The 25,878-nt window shown below is 41.4% G+C and overlaps 2 protein-coding genes across 3 annotated transcripts in view; both read left to right on the top strand.

Moving 5' to 3' along the window:
• myo3a (myosin IIIA) overlaps nucleotides 1-25,878 on the top strand; it is a 107,675-nt gene that overhangs the window by 3,183 nt on the left and 78,614 nt on the right. The gene's annotated exons all lie outside the window — the stretch shown is intronic.
• LOC117544713 (coiled-coil domain-containing protein 106-like) lies at nucleotides 306-24,543 on the top strand. Of its 2 annotated transcripts, none has more exons than XM_034214041.1 (5): nucleotides 306-609; nucleotides 16,762-16,979; nucleotides 20,666-20,878; nucleotides 20,961-21,167; nucleotides 23,625-24,543. In XM_034214041.1, the coding sequence occupies exons 1-5, from the start codon at nucleotides 335-337 to the stop codon at nucleotides 24,002-24,004; spliced, it is 1,293 nt and encodes a 430-aa protein (XP_034069932.1). In that variant the 5' UTR covers nucleotides 306-334; the 3' UTR covers nucleotides 24,005-24,543. The 2 variants fall into 2 exon arrangements, with proteins under 2 accessions (XP_034069932.1, XP_034069933.1); XM_034214042.1 differs by lacking the exon at nucleotides 306-609 and adding an exon at nucleotides 14,949-15,052.

Genomic DNA, 25,878 nt, shown 5'->3' with positions numbered 1-25,878 from the left:
CTACAGGCACCTGGTTTTGGTTGAGTTTTGGTTATGAGTTTTCTTAGTTGCTTCACTTTGTGTACTTCATAGACCCTCCAGAAAAATGCGATTATGCGATCGCTTAATTTACCGCATAATCAGCTAAATGGCGCAGATTTTTAAAAGGGCGCATATTTATTAAAAGGGCGCATAATCGCCGCATTTTTTCACACAAAGTTGAGGGGGAAAAAAGTTAACTCCTCTTGACGTGAAGTAATGATGATGATGCGACGTCATCAGTTCGCGCATCACAGAAGGTAAACAACACCGTAGAGTGAACGTGTGGAACTCACACGAGAGAGAAAACACCAAGATGAAAAAATCGAATTCATCTCATTTACCGACGAACATTTCTGCTAAAGACCGGGCAAAACAGTACCCCGATGTCTTGCACGAAAGTGGGGGGAAACTATTCTGCACCCCGTGCAACTGTGTGTTGGAGCATTTGAGAAAATCGACGGTGATGGCCCACTTTGATTCATTCAAACATTCGAAAATGCTTTCTGCTGCTGCGGACAAGAAAGCCAAACAACTCACGTTCACCGAGGCATCAACCTCCAAAACCCTTTCGAGGGTACAAGAAACGAGGTGAGTATCCTACAAGATTGAAGCTGGTCAGATAACGAACGAGTAAATGAAAACAGAATGAGGCGGAGAAGTGTGTGTGTGTGAGAGAGTGTGATTAAAATAGCCCAATTGCTTTTACAATAAATAAACATTGAATGTGTTTAATTGAACAGTAAATGGGTTTAACGTTAGTGGCAGGTTGTGTGTGAGAGAGAATAAATAAGACAGCCCAATATTAAAAAAAAAAAAGTATTTACTTATATTTAGCATATTGTGCAATTTCACCGCATAAAATCAAATAAAAACCCCGCATGTTTAATCGCATAATCAAGGATATTAGCCCGCATAATCAAGGATTTTTGCCCGCGTTTTTCTGGAGGGTCTACAACACTCTCACACTCATACATGTCCATGCAATCCTCACCCTGCATTTACATTTATACCACTGACATCCACACCTCATGCTTAATTTGTTTTGCACTTAATTCATTTGGCTAATTTGCTTTAATAAGTATCTTTTGTTTAACCGTTGATATGGTGTGTCTCCTCTTTGTTGTGGCCTTTTGAGCCAGGTCATAACACCTCTTAAAATTACAAAAAGTCTGATGAGTCCTAATTTTGAGAAAACACCTCCATATGTTTTTGATTTTGTGAATAAAATGCCTTTTACAAATTGTTTGGCTATAACATGGTTTTGCTTACTTTCTGAATTTCTTACAAAGTAAGATTAATTTTAGTTAGAGCTTTCACATTAAATCTCCTGTTAAATGTCTACCACAATAAAGTGTTGGCATAGGACAAACCTATATGTTACAGATACAATATTCTTACATGAGAAGTAACCCAAGACATATTAATAATGTTGTAATCAGTCTGTCCATCATCCTCAGTTTATACAAGTTCCGTTTATGATGAGAATACTCAGAATATGCAGGGACCAAAGTTTTAAGCGTTGCCAATATTTGGTGTTGCCATTAGGCGCGTTCAGTACTTTTCCCACTTTAGTTCATCAGAACTTAGTTGATCAGAACTCTTTAGTTCTCATGAACTAAGTACAGATCGCGTAAGTACAGATCGCACCGGAATAAATCCCTGGGGGAGGATTAGGCAAATGAAGCTGCTGACGTCACTTCTTCTTCTTCTGCTTTGGGTTTACTGGCAGGCCGCAAACAACTTAACGGCGTATACTGCCGCCCAAAGTCCCCGGCCGGAAGCAGTGTTGGGACTGTAACGGCTTTATTTTTGGCAGTAGCTAGCTAGTAGGCTACTTTAACGCATTATTTTTTTAACTCAGTTACCGTTACTACATTGTGTGTTACTCCGTTATTTTGTTTTATATAGTCTCGGGCCGTTTCTCAATCGCGAGTACACATGCTGCAGAGCAACTATTTCAAGTATACTACGTCATCGAGTGGCGCCGAAGGACTGTTTAAATGCCCAGCATTCTGCGCCTCTCTATAACGTAGTATACTTGAAATAGTTGCTCTGCAGCATGTGTACTTGCGATTGAGAAACGGCCCTCGGCTCCCAGACGTTGGTGAGCGGCGCCAACAGCGAGGCGAACAGAGATGAGAACTGTACTTAAGTACAGTACTTAGATAGTAGGCTTGTTTGAGACGCGTTGCGGCTCGCCTCGAAGGTAGACGAGAATAGCCGATCGCAGCCGGGGGAGGTCTCAAAAAGCTCGCCAGAAGTCGGACAGCTCGGAGTCGGCTTCGTCTTCTTCTTCTTATCTCGGTTTTTTGGCGGATTGCAAACAACTTTAAGGTGCATACCGCCACCTCCGGAGTCGGCTTGACTCGGTTTGCATTTATAAAGAATGCACACATGTGTTTAATCATTAATGTCAGATATGTACTCAGTAAATACATTTGTTCCTGCTCAAGATTAGATTCAAATTTATTTATATTGCACATATTACAGGTACTAAGACAACGAAATGCAGTTTAGCTTCCAACCAGGAGTGCAACAAGCAGTAAAGTGAAAAGTAATGTACACAATCTACAGAATAAAATATAGAATTAATTGAATGATGAATAAACAGTGAGGGGTATGAATACACTAGATATCAGCCTGTGAGCAGTATGAACAGTGTGTATGAATATGCTAAGATATATATGAAAGTACGGTAAGCAGTGCAAGTATAGTATAAAATATATAGATATTAATTTCATGATGATAAACATTGTGGAACAATGATGAAAAATGGAAATGGATGTGGCGACGTAAAACTGACACAAAACAACAACAAACTTTTGCCGAGCCAATTGGAGAGTTTCATCAGCAGCACGGGGTAAAATCCACCAATAAGCGCTCAGCTCGAGATACCAGCGAGTCGTTTCCCATCAAGCATTTCGCTGGCGGGCGTCTTTGTCCCGCGAGATTTCAACATCTCATGTAGGCGAGCCTCCAGAGCAAGCCCCCAGGAAGTGCGCCGGACTCAGATGAAAATATTCGTGCTGGCCAAACGGCGGTACTACACTTCCGTTTGGTTGCCAGGCCCGGAAACACTTTTTCCCATTGACTTACATGGGGAAAGAGTGGTCTGTATATCGTTGGATAATTTTTTTTAAACTAAATAAACTACCCAGTATGAACACTTGTATAGCCCTTATTAAAAACATTCGTTCCTCAAGTTGTAATAATGTGCTAATAACGTTATTCTGAGAGTTATTTCCCTCTGCATTATGAACGAGCATCTAACCCACGGGACCGCGCCGCCCGGCACGTTCATGTTACGTGTCCCGACCAATCAGAGCACACTGTGCTCACAGGAAGGGTGGGGGCTGGAGCTATTGGAGCTACAACGAGCCGTTCAAGGCAGAGAGTGAAATTCAGTGAATACAATACACGTAGTTTACAGAGATGCTGTTTGAGCAGTGGCGAGCCGTGACTTTTATACCTAGGCCCTCTGACCCCCCTTCCCTTGAAAAAAAAGAAGAGTTATTACGTCACAGCGTATACTTCAGCGGAATATCAAAACAGCGGCCCGGGGTGCAAAACGCAACATCAGGACGATGCATCCCCAGCTGACCCAGAAAGCGGCGCAGGTTCTGGTCCAGGCTCTCGTCATCTCACGCCTAGACTACTGCAACTCCCTCCTGGCTGGTCTACCTGCATGTGCCATCCGACCTCTGCAGCTCATCCAGAATGCAGCTGCTTGCCTGGTCTTCAACCTTCCTAAATTCTCCCACACTACGCCGCTCCTCCGCTGCCTTCACTGGCTTCCGATAACTGCTAGAATCCACTTCAAGACAATGGTACTTGCGTACCATGCTGCGAATGGATCTGGCCCTTCCTACATCCAGGACATGGTTAAACCGTACACCCCAGCACGTGCACTCCGCTCTGCATCAACCAAACGGCTCGCTGCACCCTCGCTGCGAAGGGGACCCAAGTTCCCATCAGCAAAAACACGTGGGTTTGCTATCCTGGCTCCAAAATGGTGGAATGAGCTCCCCATTGACATCAGGACAGCAGATAGCTTACACACCTTCCGGCGCAGACTGAAAACTCATCTCTTTCGACTCCACTTCGAGCGATAGAACTATTAACAAAGCACTTGTATACTAATAAAGGGCTGGCTTATCTAAAGCCAGTTGAGTAGCACTTGAAATGTTTTTGCTCTATGAAGCCTGATGTACTTATATGATTCTGTTTTCTTCAAAGTTTGTATTTTGTTGGTCGAACGCACTTATTGTAAGTGGCTTTGGATAAAAGCGTCAGCTAAATGCAATGTAATGTAATATAATGTAAAAAACGCATCAATGACAGCGACCCTCTACCACACAAAACAACATCATTTATATAAACACCTATCATGACAGGGCACCCACAGCCAAGTAACAATTAGAAATGAATTAAGTCGGCACGGCGGCCCACATTGAAAATGACTTAGGCCTACCTTTGATGATAAATCACTGAAACACAAAGTCCATCCTCCTGTCCTTTTGGATGAAGCACTTGATGGCGGGGTCATGCAGCTGATCCTTTGCCACTCCAGTTTATCATTGGAACTCAATCTTGAAAATGACTAGGTTAATAATTTCGCAACAATGTCATCACTATCACTGACATGTGCGAGCCATCATGAACGAACTTATGCTAATTATAAATCTATCGATCATAAATCTATCGTTTAGATTTATGATTGGAAAATAATAAAAGTAGGGTAGACATGTGGATATTATCCGGCTGAACAAAACGTGCATTTATCTAACAGGTTCGTTTTCCACAGACCTTATTTCGAGCTATTTTCCAAAATCCTATGGAGAAATCCCATTGCTTTCTGTCGAGGGAATTCGAGCGCAGCTTACTTTCTGGTTTTAGGACGCGTCACTGCACCACTTGCATAGACCTCACAGCGGGCGGAACTTGTCATAAAGTCCGCAAAAATACAGCCCGCCCATTCAGAGGGAAGATATGATTGGTCAATTGTACTGTCATTTGACATTACTCTCTCGTTGAGTTACTATAGCGGGCCCTCTGTAGGGTTGGGTATCGTTTGAATTTCCACGATTCTGATTCCGATTCCGATTCTACTTTTCGATTCCGGTTCTTAACGGTTCTCGATTCCGATTCTTTGAGGGGCAGGGTAAAAAAATGATACATGCTTCTTCCACCAAAAAAAATTACATTTATTCGAGAAACTTTTACACAGGTTAGTTTACAGTAATATTCACATTAATCAGTCTGTTTATATTCACTGCTATGTAACTGTAACCTGAGAACCACTGAAGCTACAACAGTCCAACTTTTAAAGGAAACCCCCCCCCCCCCCCCCCATTTAAAAACAATTCTTGAGAAAAACAAGCATATCTGCCTTCTCAGGCATACCGGGAAGAAATATTTGAACATTTTAAAGTAAAATGCTTCAATCTGATGCACTTTAATTAAGCAGAATTAGATCTAGGGGGTACAACTCTAAACACCCATATAAAAAAGATCGGTTTACATTTTAATAATTAAATAAGTATGTGAACATAACCAATAACCCATAGCCAATAACAAATACATGTAACGTATTTTATTTTTGTTGTTCATTCATATCTTGTTTAATATTTTATTAATGCATATTTTTTCATCTCCAGTTTAAAACGATATGTCTGTTTTACTGTCCTATAGTATACATTGGAATGATTTCAAACCTGTTTTACCCCAATAATTATAAAGGAGTGCCTTGGAAATATGTGTTTACATAAATTGTGATCAAACCGTTTGAGACCCACTGAGATAACTTAGACTAAAGTGAACTATCTAAACACTCAGAGTCCTTTACCTCACTGAGCTGTAGTTATCAGCCTCAGTCTGACTGGAGAGGACTCTCCCTCCACATCATTGTAGAAACATCTTCTTCTTTCGTTAGAGCAGCTAGCACCAGATGCTAATAACAACAACGCGTACCGGTGCACCCTCCCTTTCTCGCTCCCACGCTCACTCGCACTTTGGCTGTGAGCTGCGGGCGCCAGATAAGCCAACATCCCCCATGTTCATCACTTACAGCGCCCATCGTACAGGGCAAATGAAAAGTGTAACCGGGATGAAAAGGGTGTTACATTTACTTAATTATGAATGTTGTTACATCAAGGCCGAACATTAGGATGAGCACCAACGGTTAAAACATTTGTTTTCCTCCCAGAGCTGTCAGCGCAGCGCCTCCATAGTTCTGGCGCCTGAGGCGAACATCTATAACGCCCTGGTCTCAGGTTACGCTGTAGGTACAACCGCAATGTGTGGGTTGTTGTCGTTGTACTATGGGTACAACGCTACACTTTGGGTACAACGCTACACTTTGGGTACAACGCTACACTTCCCGCCCCTTCGCAGTCATACGGTAGGCTACGGAGAGCGGCGAGAAACATTTCCTTAGGCATCGAAAAGCGGAACCGAAATTCACATGTCTAAATGATGCCGTTGGAATCGAAATGTTGGAACCGGTTCCGAATCGGAACCGGTTCTCGGTACCCAACCCTAGCCCTCTGTGAATGTAGAGAGGGACCAACAAGCTCTCCCGTCTTCACATAACTCGCAGAGACGGCATTTAACCCTTCACATTCCAACAGAAACTGAACAGGCAGATTCGAAGGATTTATTTATTTGGAAATGTTATTTTAAATACAATTAAATCAAGTTATGGTAAAACTAATGAAAAATGTAACAACAAAAACATTAAAAAAAATGTTTTTTTTGTTTTAATGTTTTCAAATATTATTTTTTAGAATATCTTAGGCCCTCACTGACGGCTCGCCACTGTGTTTGAGAAACCAATGTGAGTTGCGTTTATCTTTACCCATGGATGCACAATAAGAACGGACCCATATCGTCTTACTGCCATCTAGGGCAGGGTTTCCGCCAGGATTTTTTCTTGCCGGTCAAATGTCCGAAAATAATTTATTTTACCGGACAAATTCGAAACTTACCGGTAATGTTTCAATAATAATAATAAGAATTGTGTAGCAGAGTCCAGAATTGTGTAGCAGAGTTAGCAGGTAATTACCGGACTATGACCGGATATGCTGATGTTTAAAACTCAGTTAATGGGGCTAATTTTTTATTTTGCTTCAGTTTATAAATCGTAACAGATCGAAAAGTTCAGATTCATTTTTCAACAAATGATGCGCTTCCACAAACAACAAACAACATAGTTATTACATTCAAACAAACTACTTATAGTAGATAAAGTACATTATTCAAAAGTTTACATTAACTTTGAATAATAACACGAGAGAAACGGATCCTCTCTTTTCCTCTCTCCCTCCCTCTCTCTCTCCTGACAGCCCGTCTGTATCTCATGCAGCTCGCTAAACAGTGTCTGCGTGTCTCCGTCAGACTCAGCAGCTGATCTGATCTCTCTCTCGCGTCCTGTTATACTTCACTCGCATTTATGTCCATATCGATCAGATCCAGCTCTCCTGATCGTCCTTTATAGAGAGCACCGATCAAACTATTAAGAGTGAATATCGGCCGATAATGATCGGCGGCCAATCGATCGGAGCATCCCTAATTATTACCGGACATTTTGACCGGCAGGTTTTGAATTTACCGGTTTTGAATACATTTTACCAGCTAAAAACCGGTAATTACCGGCTAACGGAAACCCTGATCTAGGGCTGGGCGATTTTTTCGGTTTTAACGATTAATTTGCATTTTTACTTTCCTACGGTTTGTGAAATGGCTGAACCGAAAAATCGCGATTTAAAAACATTTCTAGACTCCGCAGATTTGTTTTGCTTTAAGGGACTCCGTAGTAGCTTACTCTCTCACTTTCCAGAACGCGCACAAAACTCAGCCACATTGCCTGTGACTACCCGATCTGCAGCTCTGTGTACACATATATCACTTAAATTATTCAATACATCCTTTGTGCTGAAGTATTCAAGAGTAAATAAAGTAAATAAAGTTTAATATAAATGATTTGCTGTGGCCAATTGTTTTCATTGCATTTACAGACCCGTGTAAATCTCTGATACCACCCAATGAATGCATTGACTTGCTTGTAGAACCACGCTACACAAAACAGATAGCAACACCTATACAAACTATTTTTTAAAAAGGGGCTACTGTATCGACCTATATAAAGTATATACATTTTTTTTTTTTTTAAATATATTAAAAAAAAAAATTTTCAAAAATATCTTGCATTTTAGCCATGCCTCATTTCGCTCCATTTGCTTTTTCCAGCGCTGTTTTTGCAGGGGGCTGATTCTGTGAGCTGCAGCTGACCACGCCCCCCTGCAGGAGAGGGGAGCGTGCTCTGAGATCAGCTGCTGGGCGGTCTGTAGAGGGGGAGGAAAAGAGATCTCCGTCCTCCGTGTTTTATTCTTATAGAAGTAAGAAGAGCAGTAATGGGGCAGAAACCCTCCTTTTTAGGCAGCGGTCCAGACATAGACATCAAACGGCGACACATATTCAGTTGGCAGTTACTTTGGCATTAGGGCAAGGATATCTAGATACTTCCCAAGGTCTGACATCATGAAGTGTGCTACTTTTAAAGCAAGCAACGATGTTTTCAAATCTGTAATCAAAAAGCTCCTCAAAAAACACTATCGAAGCAGTTCCTGCCGTTGCTACGTTAGTTCAAACAGTAACAACGGACTACTTTTCTTAGCGGATGCTTGTCAATTTAAATCAATACATAAAACTATTTTTTAAGTCAATAAAATCATTTTCTAAATCCATAAAAGCATTTCAATTAATATTGGGAGTCATGTCGTTACTTTGTTGAGAATGTGGCCATGTGTAATAAGCGGGATGATGTGCACATTGCATAATGTGCCTTCATGCCGATCTAGATCCCTCCGCAAAAAAAACAAAAAAACGGCTCGTTCGCGGGCGAGAGCCGGCTCCCGTCGTTCACTTAAAAGAGCCTTGGTCTGGTTTGTTTAGAAAAAAACAGAAAAAAACAGAAAAAAATCGAGGTTTAAATCGAAAATTGTCCATTAGTTAGAAAAAAAATCGCGATTTTATTTTTAGGCCAAATCGCCCAGCCCTACTGCCATCCCACGGAGCTGTAATAATGGATATATTGCACATGTTTGCTATAATTCATTATCATACTACATGGGCTGTATGATTACATCTTGTACCGTAAATGTTATATTAAATAAAGTTAATATTACTTATTATTATAAGTATATATATATATATATATATATATATATATATACAGTGCAATCATTCGTTCATGCTAAATGAAGCTCTGTTGCTTGGATATCACTAGATCCTGTTACAGCGTAATATAAGAACATAACGATTGATGTGTACATTAGCATAATGACTAGCTAGCCGCTAGCTGCTAACTGCCGCCTCGTTAATATCAAATCCATCATAATAACAAATCATTACCATGCTGTCATGAACGTGCGGTGCTGTTACGTGTACGCAAATTGACGTGCTTGATGTGAACGAGCATTTTGGTTAAAGTTGCGCATGCGCTATGAGCGCACATACGGGTACTTCTCAGGCATGCCGGGTAATCTGTGACGTTTCGCTCTCTCAAAAGTTGGGCCATTTTATCATCATGCGCTAATGAGCAACTCTCATAGGAATGAATGAGGCCCCGCCTCCCACGCTGTATCCAGTTCTTATTATACATCCATGCATGCAACGCACTAGCAAGACGTTGATCGCAACTGCGCAGGTCTCGCTTGTCTCAAACTATGGCGTTATATTTGTGCCTCTATCCTGAGCACGCAATGAAACATGTTGAGCATAGAAAATGCGATTGAGCGCGCACTTGAAAATTTTTGTGCACAGAGAAATATATTTTCTCTCAAAACTCCTGCTCCGTGCGCAAGCAGACCGCTGCACGCGCTCTCTCTCCCCCGCTCGCTCGAACCTCTCCAGCCTGTGCGCGCTCAGCTTTGCCTGCGCTCGCTCAAGTTGTCACAGCGTTACAAATGTGCCACAAAACCAACCAATCGGAGATCTCGAGAAGGTCAATTCTGATTGGCTGGTCCAGCGCCATGTAGAGAGTTGCTACAGCGGAAGTCCAAAATGCTTGATCGTCACGTGGTTCAGAGAGACTCAGAAAGTTCCCGGAAGTTCGTGGCGGGCCATTTGAATCACGATTTGAATGCATTAATAACAGGATAGAAATGCAATTTTTGTTAATTAGTGGTCAATAAAGGTTTTGATTTGCAATATTTATACAACATATCGATATGTGTATGTAGTTACATCAATGTGTGTGTTTTTTTTTTTTAAATGTGCTAATATTTGAGGATTAAGATAAAATAAGTAGCCTACTTTATTGATACCAATTGGGGAAATGTTTACGCTGCAGCAGCAAAAGACAAGGAGGCATTGTACATTAGACAGTTAAAAGACTAGAATTAAACAATCGAAAATGTAAAGATCTTAAATAGAAATAACATAGCATTACAACGTAGAAAGTAGAAAATGTACATAGTGTGAACAGCTATCTTACCTGTTAACATATACATGTTAGGCTAACGTTGCCTTGGTTAGAGCCTGTTGTTTATTGCTTTGAATTCTTTAAAACAAATATTATCTTCTTAAACCTGTATGGTAGTCAGGAGCATCACTTCCTAATGTTTGATATATTTAGAGGGAGGGAAGGAAGGTTTAAAAATTCTGATTAGATACATTTCTACCATTTATTTAATTCATGGTGGTTTTAGTAATCCCTTGGTAATTGAGGACACAAGTAATCTAAAGTACTAATGTAATCGTTATGACTTTCAGAAAGGACAGGAGACCCACAGGTGCCTATCAATGATTGTCAACTGACAGCACAATGAGTCAAAGCACTAGCAGCAGCAGCATGATGATGATGATGTTAAATGTGTTGCTTTAGGAACATCCATTGTAAATAAATGGAATTCAATAAACATTGAATAGCATATCATGCCGTTTGTCTGTGCCTTTTCCTCTGTGTTGTCCTGGCATATCGTCTCCCCCATGGTTTGCTGTGCTGCCTAGGGATGCTCCAAGCGCTCAGAGAAAGGAGTATGAATGTAAAGTTTCGCCACTGACACAGAGAGGAGGAAAGAATGGCTGGCTCAAGTCAGCAGGAGCAATTTAACTATCACAAAAGACAACAACAGCAACAACATATGTGAGGTAATCATATTTTTCACAAAACGAAGACCACACCATTGGGAAGCTTAACGTCTGTTTAATCAAAATAAGGAACAGGGAGAGGCTTGCAAAGCTCTGGGAGTTGAGACTCAGGTGCAGGGTGAGGGTCTCATTGCAGGTCTTCAGGCTCCATTGAATCCCCCTGGGGTTCTTGTGCTGAGAGAGGGAGACAGGAGAAAGGGTTAGATACATCTAGCAATAGGGTGGGAAATTGCTGACCTATTTTAAACTTACCTTGTGTTTTCACTCTCACTTAAGTCCCTCTCCCTTTGCCATCAATCCAAAATTAGCTGAGCTGCAACATAATACAGACAGGTAATAATCAACAGAATCACAAGGACATTATATGGCTCTGCTAAAAACACTCACCCATAAGTTACGTTTTTGTTTACTGTTTAGAAGTCTCAAATATCCACTCTAAATCCATATCAATAGCGATGTATCACACAAATAGCTCTCTTCCTTATTATTGTGTAACGTTTGTTAACTATATTATACTAGCTTGAACTCCAAGATGGATATCCTAATTTCTCCACCCACTACAATCACACGCCCCAATGTTATATTTAACTAATATGTAACTCCCTCCACCCCCGATAAAAGCACGTTAAGAAGCCCCTTTTCTCTAATTCCACAACGTTGGAAGAAATAACATTAAGAGAACGGATTAATAGGCTGTTCATGGTTAACGTGTGTTGCTAACTTTAGCCGGTATCCTAGCCTCATCTGTCCGGTTGAAAATTAACGCAAGCATATGCCCATTGTAGAACAGGAAACAGAAGTTGGTCCAGGTTCTGGTCAACCCAACATTGTGATAGAGAGAGAAACATGTTTTGTCATTCTGCCACCTCTAATGCTTACAGCAAGTAATCAATACCTCAGAAGGGTTCATGTAGCTACATGTATGCTACGGTTTGTTAGCGGTTTGCTTAAACTACCCCTATAGCTATGTTGCCGGCTAGCAAACTCAGTCATTGCAAACAATAACGTGATATCAGAAAACTAGAAATGTATTACTCACCTGACACTGTGGCGTGCTATTCTCTTCATTCGAGTCTGTCATGTCCTGTAAATGTCAACAATAGATGTGTAATAAGTAGGGGTGGGCGGATTGATCCCAAAATATCGATACCTCCGATATTACGTTACGTTTCAAAATATCGATACTAGAGCCAATAGGATCGATATTGTTATACTTTTTTTCTCGTCTCCTCTACTCGTCAATTTCTTCAAAAAACTATGTGCAGACGAACACAAGTATATGCTCTTTTCTTCTCTCTCCACTGCTGTCCTCTTCTCCTCGAGGCTCCCTGCCTGAACGCCGATTATCAAGCTGACTGACAGCAGCCAGCAGGGCAGGACAGCAGCAGCCAGCGACTCGCGAGTGCAACACACACACGCGCATGATGGCTGAGAGAAAGACCAGCGTTGTGTGGAGCAATTTCACAACTGGCCATTAAAACTTAGCGAACTGTAATGTGTGCAAGAAGACAGTTCGCTACTTTGGCCACTTTGTATTGTTATTTTTCATGTTTGCACTTTAAATTTGCAAAAGTAAAACGTGTATTTGTCTATAAAAACTGTCCTGTCTTTATTCATGAAAATGAATTCAGATTTAGTCTATTTATGATGATTTCAGCTAAAAAATCATGTCATGCAGCTCTCCCCTATATGAAAGTACATAAGACGCTTTTCATTAAAAAAAGTATCGATATCGGTATCGGCGATACTGGCCCTGAAATACTTGGTATCGGATCGAATCCAGATTTTGTGGTATCGCCCACCCCTAGCAATAAGAACGTCAACAGCCTGATGGCAACCAAAAATCCCTCTCTCATCTCAGATAGAAGATATGATTGGAGACGACCAGCCAATCAGAATTGACCTTCTCGAGTTCTCTGATTGGTTGGTTTTGTGGCACATTTGTAACGCTGTGACAACTTGAGCGAGAGCAGGCAAAGCTGAGCACGCACAGGCTGGAGAGGTCGAGAGAGCGCGTGCAGCGGTCTGCTTGCGCACGGAGCAGGAGTTTTATGAGAGAAAATATATTTCTTTGTGCTCAAAAATGTTCAAGTGCGCGCTCAATAGCATTTTCTATGCTCAACATGTTTCATTGCGTGCTCAGGATAGAGGCACAAATATAACGCCATATAAAACAAGCCTCCTGGCTGTGTCACATGCAAGCGGCAAACTCTGGGGAACAGCCGGGACGCCAATACGGAAGTGCCACACACTGCAGTTCATACATGGGCCGCTAGGGACTGGCTGCAGAAAGGAGCAATTTCCATAGACCCCCATGTTAAAATGCCCAACTTTACAGCAGAAAAAAACATGTTTCTACCCATGGATGCAATAAATATTATTATCGATATAGTTAGATTCCACCTTCATGATTATGAATCTGTGAGTGAATTGTTTTCTAACACGACCCTTTTATTTATATTAGGGCTTAAAGTTGTTGCATAAATTAGGGCGTGGTCACTTTGATGGACATGTACATGCCTCACTGTCAGCTAACAGCAACTTGTCTACTCTGCTAGGCTACAACCTGAGGCTACAACGTTAGTTAGTCATAGTACTGTACTCGACCCTTTAGCTTTAGCCGTGTTCGTGGTGATTGTGCCTTAGGGAATATTGTTACAAATACCAGACAATTAAAATGTCGTGCTGTGCGCTTGAATGTACTAAAAGAACTTCCAAGAAGTCTAAAATGATAATATTATACATGTTAACCCCGTTCGCAGGTGTTTGTGTGCTTGGTAGCTTAGCTTGTTACTTATTAGCCAGCTAAGGACGTAACCCTTTATGCATACATATACATTTTAGTTTATGATTCAGCCTTGGGTAAGACTTTTATAGTCTATGGCTATGACGCCCATAATGCTAAACGGGAGCAAATGTTAATAGGGGACCCGATTATCCCAGTGGTGGCCGCCGGAGCTAACGGAGCAGCAGGGGGCTAGCTCCAGCCGGCGTCCCGGAGCTAGCCCACTGCGGCTCCGGGCGGTGGAGTCCGTCGTTATAACTGGAGATCAATGAATGCAGCGAAACCAGAGCGAAACGCAGACTTGGTTTGCCTGCTGTAGTATTAGCTAAATAAATTATGTTGAACAAGGCTTATTAAGCTGAACATCGCCACAATTGTTCTGCTATGTATCGGTACTTATTTTCTTAACGTGTGAATGACAAGCATTAAGAATAACAAAATATAGCTCATTCTCTTGCAGATGAATGTAACGTTTATATAGGGGAACTACACTGTTAGCAGTAACTTGGTATGCATGTATTTCATGTTCGCTTAGCTTCTTAGCCTGAGCTAGCTCTGTTTACTTCCAGTTCGGAGGCAGCAGGTCCCGACTCGGCTCCGCCTCTTTGCCCTTATTTGAAGCAGGCGGGATTAGACTCTGACGTTGCCGTTAGTGGCCGACTCCGCCTACTAAGGGCTTCACGGCAACTCTGCAGAATCCTATGGGTGACGTCACGGACACTACGTCCATTTATATATATATAGACGCGCTGTGGGCGTGTTTGTGATTACTAACAAGACTATCATGGCGGCGGCAGAGCTCAAGTCGAGTTTCTCCACCTGGAGATATTCTCACCATTTCACTTTTGTCGAGCACAAAGAAAAGAACGTTTTAGTTAAATGTAAGTTGTGTCTTGGCGGGACAAAGAGCCTATCTACTGCCCAAAACAGCAATTCAAATCTGTTGAAACATCTGCAGAAACAACATGCTGGGACGAAGCTAGTAGCTAAGACCACAGACCCAGACTCATCCGACGCCACTCCACCTAAGCAACAGCGGCTGGATTTTAACCGAGGGACTGCTAGCCAGGGAAAAGTTGATAAAGCCATTGCACGGTATGTTGTATAATACATGCAGGCTATTTCTGCAGTGGAGTCACCCGCTTTCAGGGAGCTAGTAAGCATGATACCATGTCCGTTCCGGATTGTGTTTGTATAGACTTGATTGATTGATTGATTGAAAAGTTTATTAACAGCTTGTATATTGGGTACAGTACAGTACAGCTCAAAACATACAATTGTTAAGGGGATGCAGACCAGAGAAAGACTTTCGTCTTGTTTACATCAGGGTCCCCCATTTGTCCCACATTGCTTAGCAGAGTTCAGTGATGCCTGATTAGTAATGTCCTCTTTTGAGAACTCGGGGGGATGCTCCTGATGAACAGGGAGGTGGTGAGGTGCATGTCAAGTTGATCAACAGATTGTATTATTCTCCAATGCAATAACAGTACTGAAATGAAGGCTATAAGGGCATTAATGGGAGCCCTTTTTTTAAGTAACTAAAAAGTTACTGTTCACAGTAACTCATTACTTTTTTGTGTAAGTAATCAGTAAAGTAACGGAGTTACTTTTTAAATGAAGTAATTAGTAATGGTAACTTGTTACTGGTTTTCAGTAACTAGCACAACACTGGCCGGAAGTCCCCGGAGTTAGGGACTGGCTTCAGTAGAAGCCAGTCCCTAACTTCCGAGTAAATCGCCAGAACGCCGACACCTCCTCATCTCCACCGCTCCCATGTTTTATTTTGTGTTGCCATAAGTTAGTATCTGCGTTTCTGCGCTGGGCTAATGCTAATTCGAGGATAATAAAATGGCGGCTTCACCAATTTTTTTTGGAGTTTTACGGGGCGTGGTTTGCATTCCGCCCAACCAATCAGACATAGGAACCCTTTTCTCCCACGAAAGTACCGTAGTACCCCTCAATGCAGTGCGCAATGCCTCAATGAGCTCAACGTGGGCGGGAGCTCAACCTTTGCACGTGACGTCCCGACTCCCGTGTTGTGTACTTACGGTACTTACCTATGGTACTTACCCAGTCACAAAAGTAACATATTATATCTTATATTTTTAATATATACATAATTCTGATGTCTGTGGTTATTTAAACATTCCATCACGTGTAATTTCACCTTCAATTCACGGTTTTCAAAACGTTAGCCACATGCTAATGCTCACCGGAAATTAAGAATTTTCAGAATAAAAGTGTTAAGTTAATAGTTAGTGTGAACTTCCGGTTTTTTCAGAATAAAACTGCTTTAAATTAAAACCCTGTATTTAATTTACGTCATATCAACATTGATTTTAATTTCTTACAGTAGGAGAGGTTTTGGGAGGGGGAAGGAAGATTAGGATTAGGTAGGGAGTGGTTAGGGTTAGGATGGGGGGAAGGGAAGGGTTAGATTGAAGGGAGGGAAGAGAACTGCTACCCGGGAAACAGGATGCAACGGGTCATCTGTGAAGCTCCGCCCACGTTGAGCTCCCGCCCACATCGATCTCATTGAGGGTACCTCAAAGTACCTGCTCTCTAGCAGGGACGGAAAACTGACGGAAAAGGGGGTAAAAAAAGGTTCTGATTAACTCATTTTTAGTTCCGACTCTTTTTGGTGTGAACGCGACATTTCGGAACTATATCGGAACTAAAGTGGGAAAAGTGCTGCGATTGTAAACACGGCTAATAATGTTTTAAGATGTTGAACATTTTACCAAATTACGCCAAAAGGCGGTGCTAGATAACAGGATCCCTTACTCCCTCTGGTGCTTCCCCAGGTCTGTAGAGATGTCGTCTGTGTGGCAGCAGGAGCCGTCGGGGTACTCCCCCTGCGTGGAGATCGACTCCAGCTCTGTGAGGGTCAAAAACACACACACCTCTCCGGCTTGGCTGAAGCAGGAACAAGACGACCTCCGCATCATCAAGTGGGAGAACTTCCAAACTGCTGCCTCAGCTGATTCTGTTCAGGACAACACACCCAGCAGCGCCATGTCAGGTAACTGCACTTCTCTGAAAATATGTCAATGTTGGTATATACGCTTTAAATGTCACCTATTATGCAAAATCCACATTTTCATGTATTTTATACATAAACAGGTGTCCCCTCTGTGTAAAAAGACTCTGAAAGTTTCAGAAAAAATATTTCACTTTTTGTCCTGATCCATTTATATAAAAACTAGGGCTGTCAAGTTAACGCCACAAATTATTTTAACGCGATTAACGCATGTGTATTTTTTGTCCTCGGCCGCCCCGTAGTTTCAGAGCGCATCGAGTTTAAAATACCATCTACAAGCTGATGCAGACCACACTTCCACGTTCACCGGCAGGCACCGACTGGCCATCGGGAGGACTGGGAGGTGTATGTGCGGCGCGAGCGAGAACGCGCACACCTTACGTGTATTGTTGTTGTTGTTAGCATCTGGTGCTAGCTAGCTGCGCTAACGGATATAAGGAGCTGTTTCAATGAAAACAGGAGTGGCATTTCGCCGACAACTGCGCCGAGCACTTGACTTTATGCAGGAAGCTAGACAGTGGGACATTGTACGAAAAGTCAGCACACTCAGCACGGATAGTGCAACATGATTGCAGCGTCCAGGCAGCTCCCGTTCGAGCATATGCCTTGAGTTGCACATAGCTCCAACGATCCATCACAGTACACACACACACACACACACACATTGTATGAGAGAGGTTCCAGGTTGAATTGAGGCGGATATTTGTAATGTTCAGAGGTTGTTGTGTTGAGAATATTCATGAGAATATTTGTCATTGTTCAAATGAAACAAACATTTGCATAAAGCATATTTGTCCACTCATATGATGATAAGACTATTAAAAACTTGAAAAATATCCCTCTAAGGTACATTTAGAACAGATAATAAATGTGCAATTAATTTGCGATTAATCGCGATTAACTATGGACAATCATGCGATTAAATATTTTAATCGACTGACAGCCCTAATTAAAACCTGTCTAAAAATGAGCTGATCAGATTTTGCCCACTTTATGATGTCATAACGATTTTTTGGCTTGTGTAACCATTAGCCAAAAACCAACCAAGGTAACCCCCCTCCTCATCACCTGAATCTCCTCCTAGAGCACCATTGTGTTCTTTTTAACAAAATATCTCTCAGAGGGGCGTGGGGAGTGGCTCCTTATTTTCATCTAAAGTAACAGACCCAGGGCCCTTCTCACTCTGCGCCATCTTGAGTAGCGTCCCAATGGCCTTATTTTTGCCGGAGGAGCGATAATGGAGGAGCTATAACCGAGGAACCACCAGACCATCCTTCGATGAAATCCTCAGACACTCGCCCCACCCCCTTACTGTGTATCGCTCACTGATTGGACGATGCAGTGCATGCACTGATCTGATGCTTCTTGACATGAGAGCAGTTTCCCAGCGGAGTGAAGAAAACACATGAACCTCACGGGAGTCACTCCTCAGTTTATACCGTGTTTTGTTTCAATGAATGTATCATTTAGTTACAAATATGTGATATATCTGAACAACAAAGTGGTCAAAAATCATTTTATTCATTTATTGGAAACATTTTCATGATCGCTTTTTTCATTTTACATTTTCATTTATTGTCATTTTCATTCAGTCAGTCATTAAGTGCTATTTAAAATGTTAATGTGCTACATATCCAAACAAACAAACAAAGTGTGCAATCCAATGAATGTTAATCTAACTGGGTTTTGATAGATAACATATCTCTTTTTCTTCTCTCAATTATTTTATTTCTATTGTGCACTCTAATCAATATTAATCTAACTATTGTTCGTTTATACATTTTAAGAATGGCGTTTATCTTTTTTGAGAATGAGTTCTTATTTAATTTAATTTATTTGGGTCTACAACAGATGATACAAATGTAATGTGTCAGTAAATGTGTACTAACAGAGGTGGGGGTGTGTGTGAAAATAACGGGGACAGAGCTGCTGTCAGACGATCAGCTGTGCAGCGTCATCACAAACGGACGTTGCTTCACATGACGCCCCGGAGGAAAGGACGTCCCATTGCTCTTAAAACTCATTTCCCTGCTTCTCGTGGTTTCCTTGCGTCTCTCCATGCTTCCCTGGTGGGAGGGACTAGTCACAGGGAAACGACGCAAGGAATCCATTTAACCGAAGTGAGAAGGGCCCCCAGAATCAGCACTTTTGAAACACGGCTGAAACAGAGGGGTTTATTGGATGCCACAATGCATGATCTGTTTGGTATTTCGAGCCAAACACTTCAGAGACATGTTTTGTATATCTGAGACCTATTATATATTTATGAAAAACAGTATAATAGGGGATCTTTAATAACCTGGTGCAATCAAATGAGAACCACCAGTTGCAATTGTGAACTTGAACAAAGAAATCTGAAAACAATTTTTTTTATTTGAGTTGTATGATGTACCCTTTGAATCTGGCTTTGTTTGTGATTATATACTTACGTGTCAGATTATGAAGACTTATGATGTTTTAATTCTTTATACAGTTCATTTGTGTTACCCGCGCTCAACAGGTTACAAAATAAGTGGTGTGAAAGCAACAATTCAAGGCTTTATTGTCATTTGCACATTAGCTGCAGTGTAGCTATGGCAATGAAAAACTTAAGTCACAGGCTCCTCCAACAGTGCAACATGAATATATATATATATATATATATATATATAGGACATAGAACAAATAAAACAGATCAAATAGTGCAAGAGAATGTTTTCAGATGTGTAAGTATTAGCGGTGTAACGGTATCCGTATTCGTCCCGTACCGTCACGGTTCGGACGTCACGGTTCGGCACACACAGTCACATGACGAATACGCCTTTTTTTTACGAGTGGGAAAAAAGTCTGTCATTCAGGGCAGTATCCACTACACTATTTATAATCCAGGGGGCGGTATTGCGCCTAAAAGCTGTTTGCCAGCCGCCCTTAAACAACAAATGAAGAACAAGAAGAAACACAACAACAAAACGAACAAAATACAAGAAGAAGAAAAGTTAGTATGGCGATTTCAGATAACACACAGGAGCTAGAACCCACCTGCTTCTTTTAAATCAGCTGTGTGGGAACATTTCTGGTTCCCTGTGGACTACAATAACGATGGAGTGTGCGAGTGGTGGATCAGATGAGGACGGTGTGTCGGCATTGTTCGATAGCGGTGCGGTATGCTAATGGTAACACACGCCAAACATGCTAAATCATATCAGAAGGCATCAGCCAGATTTGCCAATCACTCTTTAGTTTTACAGCTTGATGAAACCTTTTTGTTTGACATCAGCCATTATAGATAATATGGCCATCTGAGTGTGTGTGGTTTGTTTTTAACTGTTTAATACAGTTAATTATTCAAAATGTCAGAGTTCCTTATTTTTAAACTGAAACTTGCACTACTGTTCAAAAATAGATAACAACAAACCTGGAATTATGCATTTGGGACTTTTTTTTGCTTTTTCTTGTTGTACCAAACCCGTACCGAACCGTGACCCCCAAACCGAGGTACGAACCGAACCGTGACTTCTGTGAACCGTTACACCCCTAGTAAGTATGCACAAATAAAATAGAAATAGTGATACAACCACGAACAGAAAAACACATGTTATGCCAGTGAAACAATGTTGGTGAAATAACAAAAATACTGTGGAATGGAACGCTGTGTTTTTTCATGCTTCTTCTTTCTTGTCTCCCTCCAGCTGGCTCACATGCAGAGAGCCTGCCCCCCCGGGTGCTGCTGACCATGACCAAGCTGCAGTGCATGCTGGAGAACAAACAGGAGCGTATTGTTGCACTGGAGAGACAGGTGGAGGACCTGATGCAGGACCGCAAGTTCCTCAGGAGCCAGATTGAAAACCTCACCAGTAACCGCTCCATGTCCAGCTTTGCGTCTCCCAGTCCACTCACTGAAGGTCAGTGTCCGTAGTGACCATATGTCTGATTTACACTGGTTGGATACTGTTGTAAATGTCATTTTATGTGGATCATACGCAGCTCCTAGACACAGCAAAGTGCAGCACTCGGAAAGCAAATCTCGGAAGAGAGAAAGAGTTTCCTCGTGTTCCCCTGACGGCAGCGACAGTGCCTCTGAAGCGTCGGGATCATCAGAATTTTCAGCGGCCTCAAGTGAACACAGAAGGAAAAAACACCACAAAGACAAGAAAAGATCGAAGAGAGGGAAGGACTACAGCAGGAAAAGGGGTAAGATAATGTCTTGTCTTTATAAAGATGGTTATATATAATATAGATAACATTTAAAATGTGTATATTTCTTTATTGTGCTAATGTGCTTCCCTGACCATTCAAGTCTATCATTAACAAATCCTACTGTTGTAAGGGCAAAGATAATAGTTATGTGATGTCAGATGGATGAAAGATTTCATCCCTTTTTCACATCGGTAAGAAATACTGATAACTAGAATGAAAACCCAGAAAACCCACAGACCTCCAAAAGGGAAACAAATATTACATTCTTCCAGAGGTGGGGACTCGAGTCACATGACTTGACTCGAGTCGCATATTTTTTGACTTGAGACTTGCTTGACTAACATTGATAAAAGACTTGACTTGACTTTGACTTGGTATTCATGACTTGAGATTTGACTTAAGCTTGAGATAGATGACTTGAAAGGACTTGACTGTTTAAAATTAAATATTGGCGTTTGTTTTTGTAGTGAGATATTACATTTAGTTTTTTCGAAAACCGTGATTATAGCGCCATGCGCGCAAACCTGGCTAGAAGGCAGGAGTCTCAGTTAACATGGCAGCGGCTAGCTTTACTCCAAAAATAGTGAAGTTTGGATTCAAGGATTATGTTGTCGATGACGGTAATAAGAAGAGAACAGCGGTATGCAGGGTCTGCAGCATAAAGATCAGTGACACGACCACCACAACATCCAACTTCATTCGTCACTACAAAAAAAACCACAGAGAAAGGTCCGTGCATGTGTTGTGTTAGCTAGAATGCTAACGTTAAGTTTAAGCTACGTTAGACTTGGTTTCAAATTGATTAAGCATCGCAAAGAGAAGACAATGGTAAATTAACACTAGAACCTCCAAGGGATTCATTTTTACTAACCCTGATAGTGACGGGCTGTCAGGAGAGGGAGAGAGAGGAAAATAGATGCCTCGTTTATTTCCCCTGTGTTATTATCAGAAGTTACTGTACACTTTTGAATAATGTAGTTCATCTACTTTTAGTAGTTTGTTTAAATGTTTTAATTATGTTGTTTTTGTTTGTAGAAGTGCATCATTCCTTGATAAGATGAATCTGAACTTTTTGATCTGTTATGATCATCCACACTCTGCAGACAGAGCCTTCTCAGTGGCAGCTCCTAGGCTCTGGAATTCCCTCCCCCAAGATCTTCGTGACTCTGAGTCCCTCACAGTCTTTCAGTCCCGCCTCAAAACACATATTTTCAACTCTGTCTACCCATAAGCGCCCCCCCCCTCTCAATCAACTTCCTCTTGACTGCCTTTTTATTTATTTATTTATTTATTTTACTATACTTACTTGTTTGCCTGTCCTTGTTTGTCTACCCTCCCTCATACTGTAAAGCGTCTTTGAGTTGTGAAAAGCTCTATATAAATAAAATGCATTATTATTATGATGATAAACTGAAGCAATTTCTAAATTAACCAAATTAACTGAATTTTAAATCGTCCTACTTAGTTTATAAGGAAATTATGAAGAGGAACAAATTAAATGATTTGAAAATGATATCTATGTAGGTCCTGACGCTGTTGGCGGTTCTAGTGTTAACAGAAATGTAAATTAAATATGTGTAATGGCAAATGCCATATATGATTTTCTTACCTGGAATTCTGCCTTTTTGAACAGACTTTTTGATTGAGTCCTATTGTCTGCAGTTCTAGGGTTAATATGAATCTAATATGATTGTCATCGGTCTAAATTAGATTTCAAATGATTAACTGTGTATGTAATGAAGATCATAGTGTGGGTTAAATCCATTTTCATAACCACTGTCTTTTAACTGATTTAAATGCGGAAACTGGGCTTATTCATCAGAATTTCGTATGACTTGACTTGACTTGCTTGACCTGAGCAATGACTTGACTTGACTTGCTTGACTCTCATCACTGTGACTTGGGACTTGCTTGATACTTGTAGGTCAAGACTTGAGACTTGCTCATGACTTGCACATGTAGGACTTACTCCCACCTCTGCATTCTTCCAACACCACACAAATGCAGCTCTAATTTTCTATCCTTCAGTGTTAATGAAAATCAAACAACATTTGTGTATCAACCATTTATTGTTATTATTATTATTATTATTTTGAGTGGGGTTACTTGGACCATGCTAGCCCTTTCTACCAAATCCTAAAATTATGTAGTTTTTCTGTTATTAGACAAACAATCTGACCAATAAAGTGAACCACAATTTAATTTAAATTAGAGCATGTCAAATTAGAATTGATATGAAATAGAAATCTATAAAACAGACTATTTCAAATACAATTGCGAAGGAAAACTTAGTATTTTCTATTGTAGTTGGACTGACGGACAGTATTTTATTTTATGTTCAAAGTCACTTCTGCATGTGCTTATCAAGAGTCTGTGTCTGTAATGACTAAATATTCTTCATCACCTCTGTAGTAACAATGTAAAAACATGCCTTGTTGTTCATTCCTCCAGCCACCGGAGTCCAGTACGTCATCCACCGCTACAAACAAGTCCTGTCATCCTTCATCAAGAAGAAAAGTATGAGTGAAGCCTTCCGTCACCTCGGAATCGACCGGAACACCATCGCCAACACAGCATGTATTGCCGAGCTCCACCTGGCCGGCAAAGACATGGTCCCCCTGGTGGGGGCGTTCCGCCAAGGAGAAGAGACCCTGGTCAGCTACGCCCAAAGGTGCACCTTGGTGATTGACAGTGACGCTGACCTGTCCCGGAGGATAGACATTATGAAAGCTAACGGAGAGCTTCTGCCCATCTCAGGGAAAAGGCCCAGAGGGTTGCATTCTCACCTGCAGCAGCTAGGGGGCGCTGTCGAGAGCATTTTAATAGGTTGATGATTATTTCATTTGGATGGAGAAGTGAGACATTATGCCTTCAGAGTTGAAATTCTTTTGATGATTTCCCACTTATCAGAAAGACTGGATTTAAATGTCTGATGTAGCATTTTTTTTGTGTATTCACATCTCAAGGAGAACAATAATGTACATTATTTTCAATATATTTAGAATCACATTCACACATGTAATATGTTTATTTTTTACATAAAATACATACAACTGATTTACAGCTGCTGTCACCTATAGATTTTCCTTTTTTAAATGTAAGAGAAATGTGTGTAGTGTTAGAAAAAGCCACAAGATGGCAGTGCTCACATATCAGAGAAATCATTCCTACTGTCATTTACTTCCAAAATGGTGGATAGTCAATTTCCATTTCCCAGCACCTTGTTTTTGTTGGAATTGCTCATAGACTTTGTTTTCCCTTTGATTCCTATGCCGTCGTTGAACCAAATTATTTGAAAACGACATTTGTTACAAAGTGTGTCCATGTTCCTGAACTGCTAACAAATGAAAAAACACTGTCCATATGAAAATGTTGTCTTTGTTTTTTATCCTAGGGTATATTTTCAGTGTCCTGTATCGAGACACTATCACAAGATAATACTTTACATGACATTTAGTAGAATACAGAACTTTTCAGAAGCCACCTGATCTCAAGGGATGGGGAAGGAGCCCTAACATCAATCACATGATCAAACCATACTTCTGTCTTCTGCAAGCTGAAATGTGATTCACAACGAACGAAATGCAGAAAGAATAGATGTGGTGTTACATTTGCTCTCAGAGGCGTATTTGTTTTGAGTCTCTTGACCACAGCATTTGTGTCAACAGATGGAAAAGCTTGGCGAGACATCCTTGGGCGATGGTGAGTGTCAGTGCAAAGTGCCTTGCCTGCTGTTTGCTTTTCACATGGAGTGACAAATAACTTGCGCAGAGCCATTACAGAGGCTGCACTCGGGCTGTTTATCTTTGCATGGGACTGTGTCACTGTCACTCCCATTCACACGCCCGCTATCTGCTTATCTTTCACTCTCCCAATGTCCGTCCCCTCCCCCTAACCCCTGTTCCCCCGCTACTGTTTTGAACTCATTCAGTCATTTCTTATTACTTCTCATCTCTTCATCTTCATCTGTTTACCAAAAACAAGAGTTGTAAATGGTGTACAACAATTTCACCCCAGGGACACATGCATTCTGGTCTGCTGAGGTAGAGATGGGTAGATGTCTCTGCCAACACATATCCTCCAACTTCCTGAGGCATGCAATCGTCACTTCTGCTCTCCTTGTCACCAGCAAGTCACAGCAAATCCTCAAATGAAAAAGGACGCCGAGTGAAGATGTTATTGAGGTATATGACCATTTCAGTGTTGCATTCCCCCAAAATATGGTCAGCCTGTTCCAAAAGAAAGCAGCAAAATGCAGCTTCCACCTGCTCCATAATACTCCAGAGTGGCAGCTGTGATTTTGGTGTTAATGACTCGGGTGATGGAGCTCAGAGCTGGAGATGGAGATAGGATGTCGGCCTAATCGAGCCTGAAGCATGCTCTCCTCCCCCTCTTCCCCCGGCAGTTTGACTCACACTGGTGTGGGGGGCCAGCTGGGACTCCATTTTGTGTCTTTCCTGGTTGCAGGTGCCATGTCATTGCGGAGTGCCTCCTCCCTGTCCAGCTTTGATCCTGACCTTGACAGAATGAGCATTTGGACAATTCTCACGGAGAGAAGTGTGTAATAACCACCAATCATTTCACCAGTTCAAGCACGTAAAATGTGTTTGAAATGGCCCGGGTTATGTTTTGTTGTCATACTGCCAGTGTGTGCAAGAATTGCTGCGTAATAAATGCCTTGTATAAAAGGATTACAAGGCCTGGA

This window comes from Gymnodraco acuticeps, unplaced genomic scaffold (genome assembly GCF_902827175.1).
Source record: "Gymnodraco acuticeps unplaced genomic scaffold, fGymAcu1.1, whole genome shotgun sequence".
In the NCBI taxonomy this organism is placed as follows: Eukaryota; Metazoa; Chordata; class Actinopteri; order Perciformes; family Bathydraconidae; genus Gymnodraco; species Gymnodraco acuticeps.
This window is presented reverse-complemented; position numbering and strand designations above follow the sequence as displayed.